The sequence below is a fragment of the Mytilus edulis genome, chromosome 1 (genome assembly GCF_963676685.1).
Source record: "Mytilus edulis chromosome 1, xbMytEdul2.2, whole genome shotgun sequence".
Taxonomy (NCBI): Eukaryota; Metazoa; Mollusca; class Bivalvia; order Mytilida; family Mytilidae; genus Mytilus; species Mytilus edulis.
Genome location: NC_092344.1, coordinates 101,395,284 through 101,422,052, shown reverse-complemented (window position 1 = coordinate 101,422,052; position 26,769 = coordinate 101,395,284). Strand labels below are relative to the sequence as shown.

Below are 26,769 nucleotides of genomic sequence, written 5' to 3'. Positions count from 1 at the left end.
TAAAAAGGGACTTCCAAAGAGAATTAGTTAATAAGTAACTAATTAACTTACTACAGGGATGTTTTGTTCTATCACTCTTTTTTAACGACTTGCGTGTAGTATTAAGGAACCGTGACCGTGCATTCGTGAATTATTGTGTTGTTCACTCGGTGAATATTTTTCTCTATTTGAATTCTTCGATTAATTATTCTATAAATACTCGATACAAACTACCGGGGTATATATTTTTGACAATTAAGTCCGACAGTCATTTTTGTTTCCCGAAGCTAACACAATTAATTTTTGTCAGCTTGTAACGGTACTTTGATATATGATTGCATCTAGTGAGAGGAGGATCCGTATAAACTGTTGAGGTCAAATGTCAAGGTCGTACTTCTGGAAACGGAATAAAAATTGTATAGAAAAGTGCTTACCGGATGTTTAATAAAATACTACATAATTTTATGGGATTGCAAATCAGCTTGGATATGGTCACATGCAACGATAGGACGCTCTTGCTTCTATGTCTAAGGTCAAGGTCAAAGTTACTAAAAAAAAAATGAACTGAAAATTGATTTAAGATATATTAAATTAGATTGCAATCTTACTTGGAAATGTGGTCATAGAGGATGAAGAAGAGGTAATTTCCTGTTGATTTTCAAATTACATATTGACAGGTCAAGTGTATACAAAATATAACAATATAAGACATCATTACTCCCTAAATTATGTATCTACCGAACATTCAAAATCAATTTATCACATCATAAACCATATTTTTCAAAATCAAATAAAACTCTTTTCATGCGGAAAAGAACTCTGAAACCTTATATGGCTGTATGCAATATACGTTAGTAAACAGGTAATGCTACATTCATCACATTAGGATAGATAGATAGATGCAAAAATGATACGAATAACTAATATAACTTTATATTTAATAAACATTTGTAATAATAAACCCAACTAATGCAGATCAATAAAAATGCAGTATAACACACAATTGTAAACAATACAAAGTGATAAAATTGAAATTACAAAAGCGCATATGAACGAACAATAATACATCATTCAAATAATATGGATTAATTACTTTTTAGAATGTTTATTTGATTATAAAAACAGGAACAGGTTGTTATAAGGAAGTTTTAGTTTGCATTAACAAATTAAAAAATTAACAAAGTTAACAAAATTATGTTCAGTTTCTTGTCCAGGATAAATTTATATAAGAACTGAATGTTTCTTTTACAAAGGTTCTTGGGGAGTAAAAACGTAGACCAAAACACATTTCGTATTTGCGCCATACTCCAAAAAATATGCACAATGGAGTGCCTCAAAATTGTCAGCCAATATTATTTTTTCTTTATTAATTCTTCACTTAATTAACGCAGTGACCGGATTTCCATGTGATAAATTCCATAGTTTAATAACCAGTGAATGTGAAGAGACATAAAATTGAGAATGGAAATGGGTAATGTGTCAAAGAGACAACAACCCGACCAAAGAGCAGATAACAGCCGAAGGCCACCAATGGGTCTTCAATGCAGCGATAAAATCCCGCACCCGGAGGCGTGCTTCAGCTTGTCCCCTAAACAAAAATGTATACTAGTTCAGTGATAACGGACGTCATACTAAATCCGAATTATATAAAAGATACTAAAATTAAAAATCATACAAGACTAACAAAGGCCCGCGGCTCCTGACTTTGGACAGGCGCAAAAATGCGGCGTAGTAAATTGTTTAACAAAGACAACTAACTATTAAAGTACATTGATAACACAAGCTTTAAATTTTATCTGCGGAAAGAAAACAAAAAACATAAATGGAGAATGTCTCTCAGACACAGATGTTGCACTCGCTTGCAATTTAAGATATAAAGGGACATAACGCAAGAACATCAAAAGAAAGGCAACCAAAATTCTAACTTGTTCTGTGCTTTGTGGATTAAGCATTGTGTATAAGTTTCATATAATTTGGTTGAGTCAAACTAAAGTTAAAAACAAAAACAAATTTTGGACGTACATACACACGGACAAGGATGAAACTTAATTCCCCATCCGCCGCGACGGGGGCATACACAAGACAAAATTATAACCAGAACAAGTGGTAATACTTTAGGCAATACATGATAGCAGTTATTCAATTTGTTATGCTGCATCTTTCTCACAAATGAAAGCTCTTGCAACGGTACATTGCACGTCATTCCACATATGACCGTATCGTCCAGCAAGTATCATACAATGCTGGTTACCATTGCCATTATCAGGCTGATTTAACGACATCCAGTCATAAAACAATCCACTGCCGTGTAAATTTACTATTACACCACTGTGTTCCCAAAGAAACGTACCCTCAGTTTGTAGATCAGATCCTCCGATAAAATAATCTTTTTTGCCTAAAAGAACAAATTTTCTGTCCGTTAAAAAAATATAAAAATATACATTCATGGTCAAAAATCTGTATTATTTACGAGAGTTGGACATACAGAAAAACATAGTTCATAGATCTTTTTTTTTTTTTCACAGAGTAAAAAAATATTCATATATTGATACACATTTGCTGGCAATTTAATTTTCCTCTTTAAATTTAAGTATTTTTAAAATGCAGCCGTTGTCTTAATTTTTCGACTATGGCTATTGCTTTTACGAGGATACAAATTAAAATGAAATGTAAGCCTTTGCCAATGTCGCCCACCACATACTACAACTATAGTTAATAAAGATCTATCGGGATTAATAATCTAAAACAGTTCGAGTCATACCTATCTAAAAAGAAATAGCTTGTTAATATTAGTAGGTCGAATCTAAACTCATTAATGTCACAAATGAAATTCACCAAAGAAGTATTATTGGACCCTTGTTATTTGTTACTATGTAAACGATATGTCCGTCGGTATCTAGTCTGACTTATACTCATTCTATGAGTCTTGCCATTGACCTAAAATTTGTAATTTGTTATAAATTGTGACTTTGATTAAGAGTTTTCTCATTGGCACTCATACCACATCTTCTAATTTACATAAACTAAATTTGTGCCATTTTACTCGTTGTCAACATGTGATATAAATTAAAAGGACCTCGTTGGAATATTAAAGTGGAAACGCTTTTACGGACACTCACTGGAAATATATCAATTGATTTATAAGTGTATACATATTAAATATATTAATTCTCATAATTAAGCTAATATTTCTATTTTCATATTTTCAACCACACTTCGAAATATTTTGTATTATTCCTAATCGAATTTTTCATTTACCTTTCAAACAATAATATCCACTCGACGTGGCTCGGTACTTATACATCCCGTCGTCGTTGTGCTAAATTATTGTATTCCGTTTTCGCTAATGTGGTTTGTCTATATGCCTTTCAGCTTTTCTTTGTTGACTTATTTATTTATTATTATATTAATTAAGATTAAACATTAACGGGTGTAACCCTATTTTTGTACATTAGAAAATGCCTGTACAAATCAAGAATATGACAATTGTTATCCATTTGTTTGATGTGTTTGAACTTTAGGTTTTCCCATTAATTATGGCCTTTCCGTTTGGAATTTCCTTGGATTTCGGTATTTCTGTTATTTTACCTATGGAAGCTGGATATCTTGATAGAATAGTTGTTCACAAGCTTTATAAACAATTTTCCGCCATGTTCTCAATTATTATTGTAATCAAACTAATACGGAAGTTAATTGTACCATGTGCTAAGGAGAGTGCTTAAAAAATAGTTAACTGCACTTTTTTTGGTCTAATGACTGAATGTATCATTATATTTTTAGCCAGTCCATTTAGAGAAAGAGGATTTTAGATTGACATTATTACTGTACGTTAAATCTGATGAAAAATTGGAGTTGAGGTACAATAAGAGTTACGGCCCATTTGAGTTTCCGCAATAATACATATACTTTTTTTTTTTTTTTTATATTTTACGCATTGTCTGCAACGCATTATTGTATAGTACAGTAGTCTTTGCAAAAAAAATGACATGATACTTTGGAATTTTTTGGACAGGCTGTTCAACAAAAAATTTGCTTTATTACGAAAATATTCTGATCCTATAAATTTATAAGATGCAAAACTCCAAACAAGTAAGCAAAAATTCTTTTACACAATTATAATTAATAAAAAAAAAAATCTTTTCATTTCCTTCACAGTGAAAAATTTGACATCCGATGAAGCTGTCCAGTAAAGAAAAACTATTGAGTAACTCTTATTTTTTCTAGACTTTGGAGTCTTCGTTTCCTAACAAAATCAGCTAATACTTATATTTTGTTTCTTTTCTTCACTCTCATCGTTTTCTTTTATAGTTCATAAACTGTTTTACATGCAAATTATTAAGTCGCATCTTGAACATGGGGATAAATCTGGCATCCTGGTCAAACCATTAAACTGTCGAGCAATCAACCAGGATTCCAGGCTACATTGAGATTATAACTAGGAACCCAGTAGGTTAACGATACAAATAATCCTATCGAAATTGAGTCATCCTCTAGCTGATATTGATTAGCTTTTAAGTACTTAAACGAAATGTGATAATAAATTAAATTAAATTACCTAAAGTCCCTACATAATCTTTTACTAGCTGATTTTCTTCCGCTGTTTCTAATGTTGCTAAATAACCACCATTATCTTTACAAATTTCCTGTAATACAATTAGATCTCTTTATTAAATAAGTTAAAACATATTTGTAAGTTATAAACACTTATTGATTACTAGTACTTCATCTGACACGATATTCACATTCAATAAATGGAGTTTCAACAGTTGAATGAATTTGGATGGTGTTCAAAAGTCATAAATTGATTAAGGGAAAACAGATCTGGGTTACAAACCAAAACTGAGGGAAACACATCAACTATAAGAGGGAAACAAAGGAACAACAGGAACACCGAAGTGCAACAAAACCAAACGCCATATTCCTCGATTTATAAAAAAAATGCACTGATGGTAATTGATAGTTGCATTGAATTCTTTCCATTTTACTCTTCTATCATTCATTTTTTATAGCCTGTAGGTATCACTCTACCCCGAAAAGCAGACATGTTAAAGAGCTGTTCCTTTGCTTCAGGTTCGAATGCATGCAATTGTGTTACGCATTGGATCAATATGATATGTTCATTCTCATCTATAAAATCCTTTAAGTTTCCCCAAGCAAATATACTGCTATCACTTACTTAGTACATACAACTGGGTCGTAAAAGGTGAACTTGCATGACAAACATAATTTCACCCTCTGCAAAAAAACAGTTGCTTTCTTAAAAAAAAAGAAAAGCCCAAACGTGAATCCAAGGTCCATGACTGATCAAGAAAAAATGTTTCCTTTTGATTTGAAATATTTGACTGCAAGTAAGTAATGATGATGAAGAACCACTTTTATTACAAAAATGATACTGTAGTTACGTACAATAATAATTTACCTGTTATGCCTTCACTATTTTATTCATTTATTACTTGGGGTTTTTCATTTTCCTCGTGATTAATATAAAAAGTTCTAATATTTAATTCAGTGTTTCTTTAACCTGAATGTATTGAAGAAATTTGTTCTTTCGAGAGCATAATCTAGTATTCATAATAGCTGTTAGTATATGAGAGGTATTGTCTTGTATGTTATTTTCGCGCTCAAGAACAAAGAACACATAATAATTTGCTTCACACAGAGATAAACTTCAAATAATAATTAGATTTTCAATTTCACTATTCCACCTCTGCCATGAATAGTTAGTCATTAATAGACCACTCTTTAACGCCTTATCGTGATAGAGTATGCAGTTTCTCATTTTTGAGGAATAAAAACCTCTATTGATACTAGTTTCAAAGCAAATCAATTTATAAAAAGTAAAATCACAAAAATACTGAACTCAGAGGAAAATCCAATCGGAAAGTCCATAAACACATGTCAAAATCAAATGACATAACACATCAAAAACGAATGGAAAAGAACTGTCATATTCCTGACTTGGTACAGGCATTTTCAAATGTAGAAAATGGTGGATTAAACCTGGTTTTAAAGCGCTAAACCTCTCACTTTGATGACAGTCTCATCAAATTCCGTTATATTTACAATGATACGTGAACTAAACAGACATAATAAAATATAAAATATGTTAATTAAAAGCAGTAAGTTTGTCATAGCAGAAATAACGTATTGGTCTTGTTTATTTTTGAAAATTGCACCAATTTGCCAAGATTTAAATGCTGTAAGAATAAACAGCTATAAAAATAAATGAATTCAAAATAAATTAACTTACATTCTTGACAATACACCTTTTCGGAAAATTAATTTTATATATTATGCAGTATTTATTGACGTCCTTTTTTATTTCATTTTTTAAAAATTTATTGTATTACTAATACAAAATATAAGCATAGACTAAGCAAACGAATATAAAACCGTATACATAAATGAACGTCGCAATAGCATAATTATTGTCGAAACATTAATTACGTATTTATGAGATGCAAGTTTTTTAAATTCTAGTAATTTGAAACGAACTAATTTTCTTCGCATTCTTTACAGTTTACATTTATTTGTACAGCCTTGAAAAAATCCTTACTATTAAAACCTAAGGGAAATAATAAAACAAAACATGTGGGACATTATATAACATTATTAAAGGATATATTTCAATTCAGCTTGGAATGGTATATTTCAGAGTATACTTTGGTTTTATTTTTAAGACTCGAGTTTCAATTGAAACCTTAATGATTTAATGAATATTCCTTTGATATTAACGTCAACTTTTGTTAGTATCTATTACTGGAAGTATTTTTTTTTTGTATATAGAAATATCACATGGAAAACGTTCAGAAAAATAATCAGCTAATTTTAACAGATAATGCGCAATAGCACATGGTACATCGCGTACAGTTAGTCGCTTCCCAAAACATATATAGTTGAGCGATCATTATTTGGATATCTATCCATGATATATCTATCTATCTTCCTCCTCGGTCATTTTTCAGCAATATTACGTTACGAACAGAAAAATAAAATATATTGTACCGATTTATTTATTGTTTGTGTTATTTGTGTGTGGATTATTACCTTGGTATGTATTTGTTTTTGGGTAAAACTATGTACATGTAATGCAGTGCTTAGAATATTTATGTGAACGAAAAGGTATAGATATTTGTTATTTTAATGTTGGTAGGAGGTGTTCTTTTGATTGCAGATAAAATGAGAATGCAGAATGTTTATATCTTGGTCTGCTGTATGGTGAAATAAGAAAATCTTAGTGTAGATGGCTAAACGAGGAAGTATAATTTTATAGAATACCTCTAGTCTAGTTTTTATCCGTTCGTGGTGTGGGCCACAGTAGATATTCATATTTGAGACAAAGCTGGTATTGTGGTATATGTTATATGTATAGCGGACAGCTCTTCGTTAAACCGCCTAAATTGGATTGTTTTGATTTTTGTTGTGAGGGCTCCATAAACAACGGCTGCGTTTAAGCTTGAGTCGAACTATGATTTGCATACCCTTTGATTTTTTTGTTTGAAAGATACTTTTAGGTAACGTTTTAGAAAATGTATCGGTCGATATGCATTTGCTTTTATATTATCTACATGCGAAAATAAGATGTGGTTTGATTGCTAATGAGACAACAGCTATCGGTCACCGAGTTTGTTTCATTAAAGATCTGACTGGCATGGTCATGGTCATGCCTAAATATTTAGTAGATATTAGTTTGCAGTGTGACCATTAACGATGTAGTCTCGTTGAATGGTTACTTTTTTGAGTGATTCTGAGTATAGAGCATTTGTCTTAATGGTACCACACCAACCAACCTTTTTTTCTATTTGCCGTTGAATATAATTCCGGTTGTAGTATTGATGCATCATTTTTGTTTTGGTGTTTCTATTGATGATTTTGACAAGGTAAAAAAGAATTAACCTTACCGTGCCATGTTGTTATTATTCTGGGAAATCGTTGATATAAATAAGGAGTACAATTTGGCCAAGGACAGTGCTCTGTGGCACACCAGATGTTACTTCGATTTTCTCTGATTAATCTTCATCTAGCATGACTCTTTTAGATCAGACGTGGCACGGTACTTGTCTATCCCAAATTCATGTATTTGGTTTTCTTGTTATATTTGTTATTCTCGTGGTGTTTTGTCTGATGCTTGGTCCGTTTCTGTGTGTGTTACGTTTCGGTGTTATGTCGTTGTTCTCCTCTTATATTTAATGCGTTTCCCTCGGTTTTAGTTTGTTACCCCGATTTTGTTTTTTGTCCCTGGATTTATGAGTTTTGAACAGCGGTATACTACTGTTGCCTTTATTTACGTTTATGTAGAAAATCATCAATCAACCCAATGTATTATCCATGCCGTTTTTGTATTTTATACAGTAACCCTTCGCGAGGGAATGTGTAGAACACTTTGTCTTTGGCAAAGCCCATCACAATGACATCAGATTGTATGTTGTTCTTGATGTCTTTTGTCTGGTTCTGTATAAAATGTATTATTGATTGAGCTTCAAATGAGCGTTTTGATCGAAAGCCATATTATAGATAGTATAATTATATTGTTGTTTTTCAAGGTGTTACATTATTTTACTAGTTAATATATGCTCCATTATTTTGAAAATATGCATATAAGCTGTTGGGCTTTAATTTATGGCATTGTGTTTGTCTCCAGTTTTTTGAATGCAGAAGACATTGACATGTTTCCAGTCTGTTGATATTTCATTTAATAATAATCACATCAAAACGATAATCAATAATCTGTCAAAAGGCAAGTACGGATAATTTATTTTATTAATTTATTTACTTTCCGATCTACTAATGAATTTAATCAAGAATGAATTCAGTACCCATCCAGCGGTTCACGTGTAAAGACGTCATAAACAGTCTAAGAAACGCATGACCTTGTGCAATGCAAAAATACAAGTAAACAGTACCGATAGGATAAAGTATCTTGTTTGCACTGGGATACAGTATATTGATTAAAAGAAAGTATAATAGTCCCATGTTCGCATATCTTTACATATAAAGCAATATATTTTTTATAGTATATGTTTAATTTTTTTTCAAAAACAAAATCAATGTCAGTGCCGATTAAAATCGTATTAAAATATTTTACTGCTGTTTTAAATTGAAATCCTTTAAGAATAAGTTAATTCAATGAAACAATAAGTAAACTCATCATAGATACCAGGATTAAAATTGTATACATTCGCCAGACGCGCATTTCGTCTACAAAAGACTCATCAGTGACGCTCGAATCAAAAAAAGTTTAAAAGGCCAAATAAAGTACGAAGTTGAAGAGCATTGAGCACCAAAAATTCATAAAAGTTGTGCTAAAACAGCTAAGATAATCTATTCCTAAGGTAGAAAAGCCTTAGTATTTCAAATTTCAAAGTTTTGTTAACAGTTTATTTATTATTATGAACATATCAATGATAACTCAAGTCAACAGAGAAGTGCTGACTACTGGGCTGGTGATACCCTCGGGGAAATAAATCTCCACAAGCAGTTGCACCGACCCTTTGGTTGTAAATAAACTCATCATAGATACCAGGATTAAAATTTTATACAAAAATGTTTAAAAGGCCAAATAAATAACGAAGTTGAAGAGCATTGAGCACAAAAAGTTCCTAAAAGTTGTGCCAAAAACAGCTAAGGTAATCTATTCCTAAAGTAGAAAAGCCTTAGTATTTCAAATTTCAAAGTTTTGTTAACAGTTAATTTATTATTATGAACATATCAATGATAACTCAAGTCAACAGAGAAGTGCTGACTACTGGGCTGGTGATACCTTCGGGGAAATAAATCTCCACAAGCAGTTGCACCAACCCTTTGGTTGTAAATAAACTCATCATAGATACCAGGATTAAAATTTTATACATATGCCAGACGCGCATTTCGTCTACAAAAGACTCATTAGCGACGCTCGAATCAAAAAAATGTTTTAAAGGCCAAATAAAGTACGAAGTTGAATAGCATTGAGCACCAAAAATTCCTTAAAGTTGTGCAAAAAACAGGTAAGTTATTCTGTGAGTTTACACATCTACATTGATGGGTTTTATAAACAATACTAGAACACACCCGTGATATCGCGGGTCCGTGACTGAATTAAAGTATATAACTATGCGTAAGCCTTATTTTAGTATTGGTATTATCATCTGATAAAAGTCGTGCCGATTATAAGATACAGTTTCTCTGCTTTCAAATCTTTCTGTTTGAACCCGTCGACCTAGAACTCTTCAATTATTGGTAATATTCAGGTCCTTGAATTGAGTATTTTTAATCAACAGCATTGTCCAATAAAGTTCAATTCTTTGATTCGCTGTTGTACGTCATGCCCGCTAACAAATTGAAAACTGTACCTATACGCCTTATTTCAAGTTAAGTCCACATTTTTAGTATTCGTATTGTTATCTTAGAAAGTCTTACTAATTAAAAAAACTACAATAGGGAACAATTTGACAATGATTGAATTTAGTTGTGTCGACCCTGTGATTATGACCCGTGTTTAAAGCAAAATCAAATACACCATTTGGTGGTGCGCCTGTCAGATGCGGAACGTACATATTAAGGTTAAAGTAACAGGTGAATATACTAAATTGGTATCGGTATCGGATTCGACCCGGAACTTGTTAATTATTGGCAATATTAATTATCTGGAAAACAAAAGGGTCTGGAGTGGTGTAATTTTTAATCTACACCATTGTACTTTATTAGTTATAAATAAAGTTGAATTATTTGATTCATCGTTTTAACGTGATGCCGGCTGATAAATTGGACGTCGTAATTTTAGTATTATAGATTACCGTTCACATTAAGATGTGGTAACCTTTTTTTTATAAGAATTCTACAAGCACAGACAAACTTTTTAACCATAAATATTTATATTTATGACATAATTTGATAAAGGTTTTAAATAATTTCGGTTGACGAAATCCCTGGTTTAATAGTTTACCAGATATGCATAAATTACGTTCAATGAAACCAAAATTCGACTTCAAAAAACGAACATTGCGAACAAGAAGTGATATATACACACCACAAAATTGAACCAAAGGTTCATTAGCGTCCAAATATAGAACCATTGTAAACGATACACGTCTTTTTTCATTAATTTAGTATTGATATAGTTTCACTCCTGAACTCAATTATAGAATGTCGACACTGAAAGTAAAACAAAGGTAAATCATTGTATTGACTGATTCGATCCTTATACAGGTAAACACGATGATTTACATATATTTAAATCTATAATATGAAATTAAACGAACCTAGAAAAATGCAATTGCACGATTTCGCAATCTTTTTATATCTATTTTTATGTTTTTATCGTTTACCTTTCGGAGGTCAACTCGATAGTTAAATAGATGGCGTCTAAACTAAAATACAAACGAAACGAGCCTACTTATTATCGAGCCCATGCCCTGTAAATTGGTATTTTATATATAACTTTATATATGTGACAGCTTCACGCTCAAATCGTTTTTCCTGTTAAATATTTTGGATATCAAATTTTTGAATACAAATGTTGATATATTTGATTTCGATTTTTTTTCCTATTTGAAATATGCGTTTTTCATATCATATCTATAAAAATCGTGTCATTTTGTATATAATGTGGTTTGAACTTATCCGTCTAACCATGGTTTTGATTGTTATTATCATGTTTCGATGTAAGTGTTGCCACAATTCAAGCTTAAATTATTACATGAATTCCAATATTTGAAAGGTATTTTTAGATGTTCGTGTAGTGGCTGGCTCTGAACAAATTGAGGAGAAAACTAGGTATTTTGTTCGGTCATCATCACTACCACGCAATCCATACGCAATTGTGCTTGTCCAGGAAGGACCATTTGTCAAGTGAAAGAGGATGCTTAGATAACCAAAAACGACATACATCGTTACACGAAGGCGAGTCTTTTCATTTCCGGACGAGTGTGTGTATGTGGCCAAGAGATAAGATTTAACCAAATGGGCATCCCACCATCAAGCAATTAACAGGTCAGCAAAACAATAGAACACCTTTATAATGGCACGCTAATTGAGTTTTGTATTAAAATCATATTTTTAAACTTTTACCTCATAATGCTAATTTTTAATACTTTAATTTTACAGCGGATGACCGATAGGGCATTCCGGTGTAATGCTATCGCCTAGATTTACATTTAGTAACTTTCGTTTTGGGTTTTTAATCGATCAATGCACATGATTAATACGTAGACATCATCAAGTGCAAACTAACATTTCGTATCGCTTGTTATAAATTCATTTCTTCAATGAATACTCATCAAATGATAAATCTACATGGATGATAAAACATTTTTGCTGGAAAATACGAATGCCTACTAAAATCCATTCTATAAGAAAAACGATATTATTACAGAACAGTGTCCACCATGCACTTGCACTGCACTATTATCAATATAGTAGAAAAGACTAATAAACAAATGCATGAAAATTATATATACATGTAACTGTGATATACAAGTATTAATATACTATTTAACAAAAAAATCTGATTTGTATCACTACAATATAATAGTCATAACGTTGAGGTTGAATTCCCTGTCATTTATTTATCATCCACGCACGAACTTGTCACAGAAAAAAGTTATATCTGTACATTAAACTCACTTTCAGGTATAGAGATGTGATTTTTTTTCTGAGACAAGTGCTTGTCGGGCCATCCACAAGAACTTGCGGTCATCCGATGCTCAGTACCTCAGTACTTTGATTTAATTTTGAGACGATCTTCTTTATTTTACGTGTCAAAGTTGTTGCAAACAGTCGGTACCGATACTTTCCGTTAATCTCTATTAATACGAAGACATGCCCACATCTTGCAGTTGAAGAAATAAAAATCGACTATCTCGAAGCTTAAACACTTCAAAGAAAAATACATTAGAGCTGCATAGTTTTAAAATGGAAATTCTTCGGATATTTACATTGAATACGGTTAATGTAGAAGATGGCACGACCTGAACTAGTATTGCATTAAATCAATTAAATTTCGCATTCCATGCACAATTTCAATCGTTATATTTAACTTCCTAAATGACAAAATGATCGTTTTGCGTGTCACATTTTTCCAGAAATACTATACGGTATTAGCGATTTCCTGTATAAATGGAAGTTTTTATTTTAAATTGTACTCGATGATTGTTTTTTATTCCACCATTTTAGATTTTAATAGCGATTAAATAAAGGGTTGAAAGTATACAAAGATTAACACAGACATATTTAACACGATAATTAAACTTTCAATAGATTTAAGAAGATGTGGTAAGAGTGTCAATGAGACAACTCTCAATCCAAGTCACAATTTGTAAAATGAAAAAATATTATACGTCAATTGCAAAGTACATTCTTCGACAGGAAGCCTAGGCTCACATCAAACAACAAGCAATAAAAGGCCCCGAGAATGACTTGAGTAAAACAAATCTAAAGGGAAAACCAACGGTTTAATCTATATCATATACGAGAAACGAGAATTACCTACGAACCACATCAACAAAAGAGGGACGATAGATACCAGAGGGACAGTCGAACCCATAAATCGAAAATAAACAGGCACAGCCATGGCTAAAAATGAAAAGGACAAACAGACAAACAATAGTACACATGACACAACATAGAAAACTAAAGAATACACAACACGAACCCCACCAAAAACTAGGGGTGATCGCAGGTGCTGCAAAAGGGTAAGCAGATCCTGCTCCACATGTGGCACTCGTCGTTTTGCTTATGAGATAACAAATCCGGTAAATAGTCTCATTCGGTAGGTCACATTCATGAAGGGGAAGGGGATTGTAGTTACGACGTAAAGAACATATCCGATATCATTTGTGAAACGGTTAATCCATAACGGTCAACCAACTCGTGATGGCGTCCGTAAAATTTACGTAGTGATGATTTCAACTTCACCATTTGGAACTCTTGATTTAAAAGCTTCCTTGATCAAGAAAATCATGATAGGAAATGCAAGCACGGGAATACCGTATCAATTGGGAGATATATACACCGTTAGCAGGTGCTGCTGGAATATTGTTACTTAGAAATGGAAAGTTCACAATTGGAAAGCTGATATCATCTCTTTTGTCGTAAAGTTTTGTTTTCAATCGCCTTCATTGTCAATTTCTAGATGTAAGTCAAGATATGAGGCCGACTTAACTGTATCTGTTGTATCCTTTATCTCTAGTTCAATGGGATAGATTCGTTCAACATAAATTTTGAATTATTTAGTGAAAGAACATAATCTATATGGCGGAAAGTAGAGTTAAAGGATATTGATAACTTCTTATCTTTCTCCCTAAGAAGTTCCTGTATATAGTCAGCCTAATAACAATAAAGAAAGAAGTCGTCAAGAAGAGGGCACATTTCGTTCCCATTGGCATTGGAATGCCAATAGTCTGTAGAAAAACACGTCCTACGAACGTAACAAATATGTTGTCAATCAAGAAATGAAGCATCTTGATAATGTCATTTTCAGACAATTTTTTGTTTGATTCAGAGTGATCCTTTACAAAGTAGGATTTATCCCTTCCTAATACAAGATACTTGTATCTTCGTTGGCCATTCTTTTTTATGAAACAAAGCAATACCAACTCTATCAATTTGTCTTTTAGTTTGGAATGTGGAATACTTGTGTAAAGTGTAGAAAAGTCAAATGTTTTAATACTTTTACAAGATGAAAGAGAGTTAGATTGTATGTACTCTAAAAGATCTTTGGAATTTTTAAGTATCCATATCTGATTCACGCCACCTCTAGAATAGGCAGTTTCACAATAACTTTGAAGCCAGTCTTTGATTGCTGATAAGAAAGATGTTAATAATTTAGAAAGAGGTTTCGTGGAGCACTTGGAAGACCCAGCAATATACCGTTGTTTGTAAGGACACTTATGCAGTTAGGTATCCAATATACAGTGATGGAAGATCCAGATCATCATCTTTGGTTAAAATTCCAAAGGAACATAGAACAGACCTATGATTATCCCGGATTTTCTCTTTGGTAAGTGTCGTGAGGGTATATGCTGGGTATCCAAGTGATTGTCAATACCTATAAATTCGACCTCACGGCCTTAATCCATTCGGAAAGAGTCTTCCTTCTCGCGCTTAGTCCATTGCCTGGCATAATCCTCGACTAAATCCTGCAGAATTTTAAAGTTTGTATTTCCAATTGATGATTTCGGTTCACGATATTTTTTACCTTTCGATAACACTAAACATCAGGTTCCCGACCTTGGACAGAGGTATGATTAAAAATGATTTAGAAAACGTTCACTTGAAGACTACTTTCGACCACTTTCATTTTACTTTTTGAGAAAAAAACATAATCGTTACGAACGACAATAGTAACATATTGGTAGAATGACAGAAAAGAACACAGGAAATTGAATTCATATGTAAGAATCCAGCATTAATTGATGAAATCTGTTGTTCATATTTTTGTATAGTATTACTCCTGTTTTAAAAACACTTTTAACGAAATAAGGAAGGGATAGTTTTTAAATTAATATGTTATATTCAAAAAGTTATTGTGTTGACATGAAAAGCATTTAATGATGGGGAAAGTGTTCACAATTAAGTGCCATTTTTTGTTGGTACTCTAATTTAAAAATGATGAAGCTAACATTAATATTTATTTCCATTTGGTTACTTGGACCCTTCTTACGGGGGAACGGGTATAGATTTGATAATTCAAAGATCTAGTTACAGTGTTTAATTTGTAACTTTTAGAATAAGTTTATTTAAAAGATCGACGAGTTTACCAGATAAACGGGACGATTTTAACTTCCCAATTATCTATTTCCCATTTCTCAGCAGTTGCACAATGCAAAATGGCACAAAACATGTAGAAATAAATTTTCAGAATTAAAGATTGAAAGGCATGAAAAGCAGAAGAGGAAAGGATAAAGTGGTGAGCAGGTTGGGACTACAAGTAGAATAACACGACAACATTTTGGCTCTGCAACAATGACAATGACCGAAGATTGTTTTTTCTGTGATGAGCCTTTAGGAGATCTACACAAAGCATCTACAATTGAAATAGACAAACATGTACGTAAATGTGCACTCGACTTGCAATATACAGTACTTTTGGCAAAACTAAATGCAGGAGACATGATTTCCAAGAAGCAATTTCTAATTTCAAGTGCCTGACCAATTTATATAATAGAGCTAGACCACTAAAGGTAATTAGTGATGAAAGTTCAGACAACCGTATCCACGGTATTGTACTTGCGAAGATAGTTTTGTACATAGAAGAATCACGCATATACTCTGATGTCATTCCTGTTTTCAAATTAGCAGACTAAACGAGGATGTATACCTCTCGCATAGAACAGTTTAGAGTAGACACATCTGGAAGAGTGCATTTGACTGAACTAAACAAAAGAGTTCTTGCAGCTATCCCAGACTTGCAGACCCTAAACAAGGAAGAGACGTGCTTCTACTAGTCTACGATGATGTTGGTGCTGCAATCAAACAGGCATCTAAAACAAACTACGATGATGAGGCAATGATATTGTCTAAAGCTGCACAGATAGTGCGAAAGAGCATGATGATAATGCAATTTATATTCAAAGGAACATAGAGACAGGCTGTCAACAAAACTCTGTTCCACAATGTTTAAAAGCATTTGTCGGAATGATCCTTGGTGGACCAACTATTGTAATGCAGTCCAGCAATTCCATTGAAGCACAGACGACACTGACTATTTCACAGCTGCTTCAGTTAAATTCCTCTATTCGCAGACGGAAGGATTCATCCAAAGTATTCCATTCAACCTAGCGAGAACCACCTCTATCAATATATTTAGGCCTTCTGCTGCATGCTGAATCGAGGTTTTAATTGATAAAATGTACTGTTTAGGTTTATCATTATCCTATGACAGAATTATGCATTTATCTACAGCACTTGGCATCTCCATCCGTGGGGCATTTGCTAATGAAAATGTGGTGGTTCCCGCAACACTTCGGAGTGGTGTGTTTACAACTGCAGCCGTGGATAATATCGACCATAACCCGAGTTCGACAACTGCTGACGGTTCGTTGCATGACACTGCCATTTCACTTTTTCAGCATCCGATTCCATGAAATGAGGGTGTCGAGAAATCAACCATACCTAATGATACTACATCATCAAAGAGAGAAAACCTGAAACTTTTACCAAAAAATTATACCATCGTCCAAAAGAACCAGCAGAAATACCAACGGTTCATGGTCCGATGATTAGTGATGTTACAGAGATACCAAGTGCATTGAATGTAGAGTACAGGTATGTTCTTATTTTCACATGCAAGAGTACGCACCAAATGCAGATATTTTGGTCATAGTTGGTGCAGCAATAATTATTATGTTAAAACCCCGTGAAAGACATTGCATCACTGAAGAGACATTGATTGTCGAAATGCGCATCTGTTGCCAAAAAAATTGGTACCATTTATGTTATTGAAGACTATTTCAACGACATTTTCATGCCTTACATACATGATTAGTTGCGTTTTGTAAGTCGACTTGATGTAGTTTGGGATGAATACTTCTCGAATAGTTTGAAAGCCTCAACAAGATGTAAAAGAGGCAAAGGTGTGAGAAGACATGTCCTTCCAGATTCAAGAGTACCAGGAAACTGGGACACATACATGACATATTTAGCTGAACTATTGGTAGCTTCAGCAAAAGAGTTTGATGAACAGAAACAGGTGATAACTACGAAAGGAACTGTTATTCTATGCAGACTGTACCAAAAGATATAAGTAAATTATCACCGTGCACACACAAAGAAGCAGATACACGGATGATGCTGCATGTGTATGATGCTGTAGAAGAAGGATAACAACGAGTTATATTTCGGTCTGTTGATACGGATGTCATAGTTATTGCATTTTCTGTTGTCCATGAAATTGAGGTGAATCAGTTTTGGATTGTTTTTATGGTTGGGGTTCAGATATTTAGCTGTTTATGAAATCGGCAAAAGTCTTCCACCTTCAAGGTCATGGGGACTTTAAGTCTTTCACTCCTTTACAGGTTGTGATCAAGTATCGTCGTTTGATTGCATGGGACACACCTGTGTTTGCAACATTATGTAGAACAGCATCAACTTATGTTATCTCCAATTTCATGCTACAGATAGAGGAAAATGTTATACGGATGTATGATAAAACAAAAAGTAAAATCACAAAAATACTGAACTCCGAGGAAAATTCAAAACGGAAAGTCCCTAATCAAATGGCAAAATCAAATAATAAAACACATCAAACGAATGGACAACAACTGTCATATTCCTGACTTGGTACAGGTGAATGTACGAAGGTGAACGATGCACGGAAAGATCTATTCACTAGGAAAGGAAAGGCAATAGATAACATTCCTCCATCAGTATCTGCTTTACTAGAACACACAAAACAAGATGTTAACATGTCAAACCTTTGTTTGGGGAAATGTCTAGAACCTTATCCTTAAGCAGGTTCACCGAGTGAATGTGGATGGCAGAAAGACAAAACACAGATGTGGGTACCCTATTGGACATACTTGCAACAAGCTTCAGCCTGTTGTATTGAGCTGATAAAGTGTGGCTGTAAAATTGATAATGAATGTCGTGGACGTTGCAAATGCGTGAAGGCCATGCTGCATGTATAGCACTTTGTAAATTTGGTGGGGAAAGTGAAAGAGACAAGATGGCCAATCAATTAGTGATATAATTTGACAACTGACGAAGTGTAAATACTGAAGAATGTGTTTGAAGTACAATTTGATAGAAAAAGAAATATTTGAAGTTTGAAGCAAAGTTTTAGTTTTGTCCATTTCACTTGTTTTGGCGGCCATTTTAAAAATGTCCACCAGTTTTGAAAATTATTGAATAGTTCGAAATAGTGATAGAACTTATCAGAAATGATTGCTTATGTTGTATTTACATTAAAAAGATTTAGTTTCAAATCTCTTTGCTTTCTTTTTTTTTTACAAATTAGTGAAACTTATAGCATTTGTCCGCCATCTTGAAAATTTCCGCCATTTTGAATTTTTCAGAGTGGGTCCATAGCCTAAATTGACCACAATATACATGTTTACCCTTGTGCAAAGTTTCATGCTTTTATCATCAAACCCACAATTATTTAAAAAATATGCACGAATCAGCTGGACTATATACGATATGTTTGGTTTACAGTTTGATTTAGAAGAAATACCGACATAGCTAGATATTAAATTAATTATCTTATAACTACCACAAATTGATATTAATTCGTATTGTAATTTTCATTGTTATTAATAAATGGTATATCAACATTACAAACCTAATCTTGAATTCTATGCTATTTGTTGGGAAATATTTAGAAATTCAAATCTGACTGTCCCTCTGGTATTGTTCGTCCCTCATTTAAATTTGTGCGTTTATCGATTTTGCTTACGCCGCTGTGAATTTTTATGCCCCACCTACGATAGTAGAGGGGCATTATGTTTTCTGGTCTGTGCGTCCGTTCGTCCGTCCGTCCGTCTGTCTGTTCGTCCGTCTGTACCGCTCCAGGTTAAAGTTTTTGGTCAAGGTAGTTTTTGATGAAGTTGAAGTCCAATCGACTTCAAACTTAGTACACATGTTCACTATGATATGATCTTTCTAATTTTAATGCCAAATAAGAGTTTTTACCCCAATTTCACGGTCCACTGAACATGGAAAATGATAGTTCGAGTGGGGCATTCGTGTACTGAGGACACATTCTTGTTATATGCAGGTTTAGGTTATTCATCTATCCGTTTTATGCCTCATTTTTATGGGTATTATATTTTTTGGTCTGTGCGTCCGTTCGTCCGTTCGTCCCGCTTCAGTTTAAAGTTTTTAATCGAGGTAGTGTCTGATGAAGTTGAAGTCCAATTAACTTGAAACTTAGTAAACATGTTCCCTATGATATGATCTTACTAATTTTAATGCCAAATTAGAGATGTTACCCCATTTTCACGGTCCACTAAACATAGAAAATGATAGTGAGGATGGGGCATCCGTGTACTGGGGACACATTCTTGTTATTTTGTAGTTAGTCACAAGTTTTATCATTTATATCTAATATATAGTCATTTTATATAAAATTACTGTTTGCAAAAGTATGAGTTATTCTAAATGATAAGAATGTTCTTATCCCAGGCAGACAACCCTAGCCGTATATGACACAACTTTTTAGAACTTGTGTTTTGGCTTCCGAACTTTTTTCATCAGAGCGTCACTGGTTAGTCTTGTGTTGACGAAACGCGCGTCTGGCGTATTAAATTTTAAACCTGGCACCTTTTGTTAGCTGTTATTTGTTTGTTTCTTATATATTATCCCATTTATTTTTATTGTAGTCCTATCATGGAATGTTGTCATTTTAATGTACATTTAACATTGCCATTAAAGCGGATGGTTAGGCATGCAACAAAACCAGATTCAACCCACCAATTTTTTTTTTTTATTAAAATGTCCTGTACCAAGTCAGGAAAATGGCCGTTGTTATATTGTAGTTCAGTTCTGTGTGTGTTACATTTTAATGGTGTGTTTCTGTTGTGTCGTTGTTCTCTTATATTTGATGTGTTTCTGTTGTGTCGTTGTTCTCTTATATTTGATGTGTTTCCCTCAGTTTTAGTTTGTAACCCGGATTTGTTTTTGTCTGAATCGATTTATGAATTTCGAACAGCGGTATACCCCTGTTGCCTTTATTACTGTTGACTCGTTTCTGAATTTCTGACCACGATAAACAACATCTCCGTAAAAATGTTTTATCCCGTTTGAAATAAGTTTTCTTCAACCAAACTTCAGAACCACATATATGTCACTATGGAAGACGTTAGTACAGGTTCAGGTGATTTATAGTAACGAAATTCTAACCAAATGATTGAACAGTAATACATAGATTAAGTTCATTGACATAAAATGAACCGTCCCAACTGACACAGGCATAGCGAATGAGTTGTGATATGTAAACACCGTACGATGGTGCCAAAGTAACAAAAAGTCGTCCCTTTTGTCGTGAATTTTAGTGTGGAGTTACTTGTGTAAAACTGAAAGATCTAAAGATAGGAAAGGGCGGTTAACAAATACCGTTTACATTTGATTTATATAAAGTATGTTCCTTTTGGGTTAATTTCGGCAGATTATTTAGAACAAAAAAAAATATCCTCAAGATAACAGTGTTTATCAATAAAATGAAATTTAGACGGGTCGTTACTAAGTTTGGTCATAAACTGTAATTTAATTTAATGAATAAACACTTTTTTTATAAAATTAACTGAAACGAAAATGTGGGAAAGAGATAAACAAAAGACCAAAGAGAAGAAAACCGATGGGTCTTCAACACAGCGAGAAAAATAGCGAACCCAAAGGCGGGCTTCTGGTATCTATGAGCTTATCCAGATGGCCCACTAAAAAAAAGAACAGCAAATATGGACGTCACACTAAACCTCCGAAACATATAAATAAACTTTTTTTAAAAAACTTACTAGACTTACACAAGACAGAGGGTTCTTACTTGGAACAGGCGCAGAACTGTGGCGGGGTTAAACATGTTTTGTGATTTTAACATTTTTGTATCAGATGTTGTTTCGATGGATCTTTCCTGAATTTAGTTATGATACATTGTAACTCGAAATAAAACAGATATGAGAGATAAAAAAAAAAAGAAGAAAAGAACGAAAAAGTATAAACAAGAAGCCATCGGATGCCCGCCTCCGGGTATGAGATTTTCTCGTTGTATTAAAGATCAATTTGTTGCTTTGGCTTTGGTTTTTTGTCTTTTTGGTCGTATTGTTATCTCTGACACATTTTTCAGTTTCATTCTCAATTTTAAATGATTTAAAAAATACGAATATAATGTCTAAGACTGCCAGTAATCGAATCGACTCCAGACACCCATTTCGTCAACACAAAATTTTGTAGTGACATGTAATTGTTTTTCTTGCTCAAAGAATAGATATGTTATGTGTAGTATATTTTAAAAGCAAAGTTAACGTGAACGTAAAAAAATAATTGAGGCTTCGCATTGAATTTTTGTTTTTTGCCAAGTTAACATTTCTCATGTGGGGGCATTGTATAGCTTGCTTGTTTTGTGTAATGGATTCTGCGCATATTTGAAGGACGTAGTGACCTAGAGTTGTTAACTTCTATGTCATTTGGTCTCTGGAGGAAAGTTGTCTCATCGGCAATTAAAATGACGTCACATTTTGAATTAATATTTGGTACCTCATTTAAACGAGTAGTCATAACAAAGAACATTTTGTCTTTTCGTTCTGGAGTAATTGGTTATTCATTGAATTCACTACAAAAGTCATTGAACGCGACATCAAACAGTTCCATATATTTCACATCTTATTTAAATTATCAGTGCATTGCAATTACATGATTTATTTGCTTATAACAAAAGTGAAATAAAATATATATTTTTTCTATGTTAATATTGATTGAACTTTTATGTTAATATGTTTTCCAAAGCGCCACAGTTACTGACTATTATCTCAAATGCTAGGTGAAAGGGTGTGTTAAGTGGTAATACTTGTTAAAAACTCTCCAAACTAATCGATTACCATTCAAATGTATTAAAATTTCATATTTGTAAATAAAGTCATTTTTCCCTTCCAAATACGTAGATCCAATATACGTATGTGTACAAAATAAGGTTAGAATTCCTGGTTTAAAGCAATTTACTGATCATAGAGGAAAATTAAAAAAAAAAAACTACCTTCGATCTGCGATAAACAATATTAAGTAAAGGAGATCGTTTTAATTTCAGAGTAAACAATGATAATGTTTCACGAGGATTGGCTAAAACTGTTGTTCTTAAATTATTTTTTTTTCCCTTAAGAACACACATTGCTTTAGCAGTATTTCGGTTGTTTTATCTTCTCCTACATAATTTTAAAGAAAAAAAACCGTTTATCTCAGTATTTCCAATGACTTAAAATTTAGCCACGAAGGTATATCACTACGAAACTTTTGACCTCAATGTAGAATAATAGTTTCTAAATTTCATATTCCAATCGATGATAACAAATTTTTGAATATCTAGAAAATAAGAACAAAAGATATTCAGATCCCACCCGAGTTAATTACGAGTTTTAATAAGACTATTATCGGTAGACCAAGTGTTTTGGTTTTGTTCTCTTTTGGTCGCTCCACGCTTCTTAAATATTTGCCTCTTAGCTCAAAACAACAATTATGATAAATCAATTAAATTTGCACCTTACCGACGCATTTTTCCATTGCTGCTTAGTAATAGTATCTGGAGGCGTAATTCGATAACAGCTGGCACCCACCAATATCCAGTCTAGGTCACATGATACTTGTCTACTTGTTGACTGGGACGTCGGAATCGATGTTTCGGTTGATAAAAAATCTATAGAAGTTGTTGTCGTTTCAGGTATGGAATCCACTGAATCTGTTATCTTTGAAGTTGTCGTTTCAGGTATGAAATCCACAGAATCTGTTTTTATATTTGAAGTTGTTGTCGTTTCTGGTATGAAATCAACAGAAGTTATTGTTATCTTTGAAGTCGATGTCGTTTCAGGTATAAGCTCCACAGAATCTGTTGTTATCTTTGAAGTTGTCGTTTCAGGTATGAAATCCACAGAATCGGTTGTTATCTTTGAAGTTGTTGTCGTTTCTGGTATGAAATCAACAGAAGTTGTTATCTTTGAAGTCGATGTCATTTCAGGTATAAGATCCACAGAAGTTGTTGTTAACTCTGGGGTCGTTGTCGTTTCAGGTATTAAATCTACAGAAGCTGTTGTTATCTTTAAAGTCGTTGTCGCGTCAGGTATACGATCCGCAGAGGCTGTTGTTATCTTTGCAGTAGTTGTCGTTTCAGGTATAAAACCTAATAGTGAAAAAAGTTACTTTATCTAAAAGTTTGTTCCGAAAGCTTTATATATATATTACAACATATAACATAATAAATATTATAACGACCGACTTTTAAGTTTATTGTTATACTGTGTTGTTACACACGGTTCCAGTTAAAGATAGCAAACGCTTATAAACATGTTTAACCCTGCCATATTCTAAATGTGCCTGTCCAAAGTCAGAAACCTGTAATTCAGTGGTTATCGATGTTTGCTATTTGTCATAAAAGAGGGGCGAAAGATACCCGAGGGACATTCAAACTCAAAGATCGAAAACAAAACATGACAACGCTATGGCTTAGAAAGACAAGACAAACAAACACATAATATTAAACAAAACGAAAGACTAAAAAACACGAGCCCCACCATCATAATTGTTTTTTCGGTTATTGTTTTGTACACATATCGGGTGCATTTTATAGCTTACTATACATAATAGGTTTGCTCATTGTTGATGGCAGTACGATGGTCTTTTTGTATTTTTGTTCATCTGATGAGTTAAGCCTTTTTCAACTGATCTTTATAGTTGTTCTTATGTTGTACTGTTATACCACTGTCACAGGTTAGGGGAGGGTTGGGATCCCGATAACATGTTAAACCCGCCACATTATGTATGTATTTACCTGTTCAGAGTCAGGAGCCTGTAATTCAGAGGTTGTCGTTTGTTTATGTGTTACATATTTGTTTTTCGTTCATTTGTTGTACATATAAAAGGCTGTTAGTTTTCTCGTTTGAATTGTTTTACATTTTCATTTCGGGGCTTTTTATAGCTGACTATGCGGTATGGGCTTTGTTCATTGTTGAAGGCCGTACGGTAACCTCTAGTTGTTAATTCATGCGTCATTTTGGTCTCTTGTGGAGAGTTGTCTCATTGGCAATCATACCACATCTTTTTTTTTATATTTGTTTGCTTGAATCCTCTGTTGGATAGATGTATATATAGTCATACAAAATCTTCATATTAAAAACACGAAAGAAATGTGAGTATATACATTTCATCTCTTTAGCGCGTCTATGGTCTCATGTTGTCATGCTTGCATCAAGAACACTTTGTTTTTCGATACCCGACCAGGTCTTACTCAAGACATTTCATTTGTTTCTTCGCCGCTTATCATGAGTCTGTTGTTATTTGTATAAATGGACACAATTTCTGCCATACCGACTTCACAGTAGTGAACTGATTTTCACGTCACCTTGCCACTCTCAAATATATAATGTAATACTTAAACGTAAGCAACTTATTACATCTTATAACCTTAGCCAACTTTTGAGGTACCTTATATATTGTTACAAAAAAATCCAATCCTACTGGTGTTTTTTTTTTTATAAATTTTAACAAATGGTGATGAATTCAAACAAACAGCTTGTCTTAGTTTAAATTGATATTACTTTTGTGAAACTTTTCTTAAAACAAAAAATGTAATAATATTTATTTTTTAAATAAAATTCAATCAAATAGATTCATGTGTCGAAAAATAAGAAAGTTTGAGCAAAAAATGCATAGAAACTAACCTTTTCGTACATAATAATATGTACCCGAATGCTTAATACAATCCACAGTGTCGGATACCTTTATATTATGCAGTTGACAGGTTCCATTTTGGTTGAAGAAAAACGAGACACAGGTTAAAGCTAAAGCACAAACTTTAGCACATATAAATGCTGATCTAGTACTATTGAGAGTTATTAATTTTCCATCATTACACAAAACATCGCTGAACACATGTTCCTTTTTGTAAATATCCACTAAAATTAAGTTTCCACCTGTTATCCCCCAAAAGGAAAATATTGTGAAAAACGAAATATAATGTCTCATTTTTAAGTCAGTTGATACGTCTCGAAATAACATGATATTATATTTGCAACTTTCACGATTCCATCAATTTGATTGGTGTTTGGTTGAAACAAATAATTAAAATACAGACAATAAAGTTATTTTAATAGGCCAGTATTTAATTAGTTGGTAGTTGTGGTTGCTAACCAATAATTTTTTTTTTATTTAATTGGGATTTCCAGTCACTGCGAATCATAAATAGCCTTTTTCGATACATAAAATAACATGGATGTTAAAATGTACGTTCAGTTGCAAAAATTCGATTGATTGTCTGTCGACACAGCAGCAAACTGTAAATGAATATTCAGGACCATAAAACAGATTGTGCAAAGTGGGTCGAATGGGAAAATAATATTGACAATGAATAAGGAGTGTAAAAGAATTAGGAATACATAAGCACTCCGGTTATCCCACCTACAAGTACATATCATTTGACAAGAATGAGATTTCGGCGAATCATACGTCCTTATTGGCGTCAATGAATAAAACATTGAACAGCAAATCTGAAGATTTACTGTGTTTACATTGGATACCTGCGCATCTGCATGAGCTAAAAGAAGAGAGAGAAGAAAAATCCAAATGTTTTATAATATTCAAAATAATAATGTTACATAATATTTGTCAAATTTAATTCCCAAAAAAATACAAAGTATGACGGTCTATCCTCTACGCAATGGAATTGACATCATTATTCCATTCTGCAGACTAGCATTAACTAATGATTCTTTTATTCCATCAACCATACGTCCTTGGAATAATCTTGATGATTCAACTGATGATGTGGAATCAATTTATAAATTTAAAACTGAACTAAAAAACCGTTATCCTCAGAGTAATATATTTGTACCGAAGCAATATATATGAATTTGGAAATCGAAAATTGAATATAATTCTCACCCAACTTCGATGTTTTGCATCATTCTTAAACTATGATCTATATAGGGTCAATATTATTTCTGACCTTTCTTGCCGCCGTGGTGTTAATCGTGAATATTCCTATTATTTCTTTTTCAAATGTATATTATATTCCGACATACGAAATAAAATGTTTGAAAGTCTGCGCTGGCTTCCAAATGATTGTAAAATTAACATAGAACTACTAACCTCGGGTAGTTGTCTTCTTTCTCTAGAGCA

The 26,769-nt window shown here is 33.1% G+C and overlaps 1 protein-coding gene across 1 annotated transcript; it reads right to left on the bottom strand.

The window, feature by feature from the left end:
* Positions 1-902: 902 nt before the first annotated feature.
* On the bottom strand, positions 903-25,878 carry LOC139498377 (uncharacterized). The gene is made up of 4 exons (XM_071286761.1): positions 25,314-25,878; positions 23,148-23,776; positions 4,535-4,622; positions 903-2,374 (listed from the first exon to the last, which is right to left on the bottom strand). Exons 1-4 carry the CDS (start codon positions 25,648-25,650, stop codon positions 2,127-2,129), a joined length of 1,302 nt encoding a protein of 433 aa, XP_071142862.1. The 5' UTR covers positions 25,651-25,878; the 3' UTR covers positions 903-2,126.
* Between the last annotated feature and the right edge of the window lie 891 nt (positions 25,879-26,769).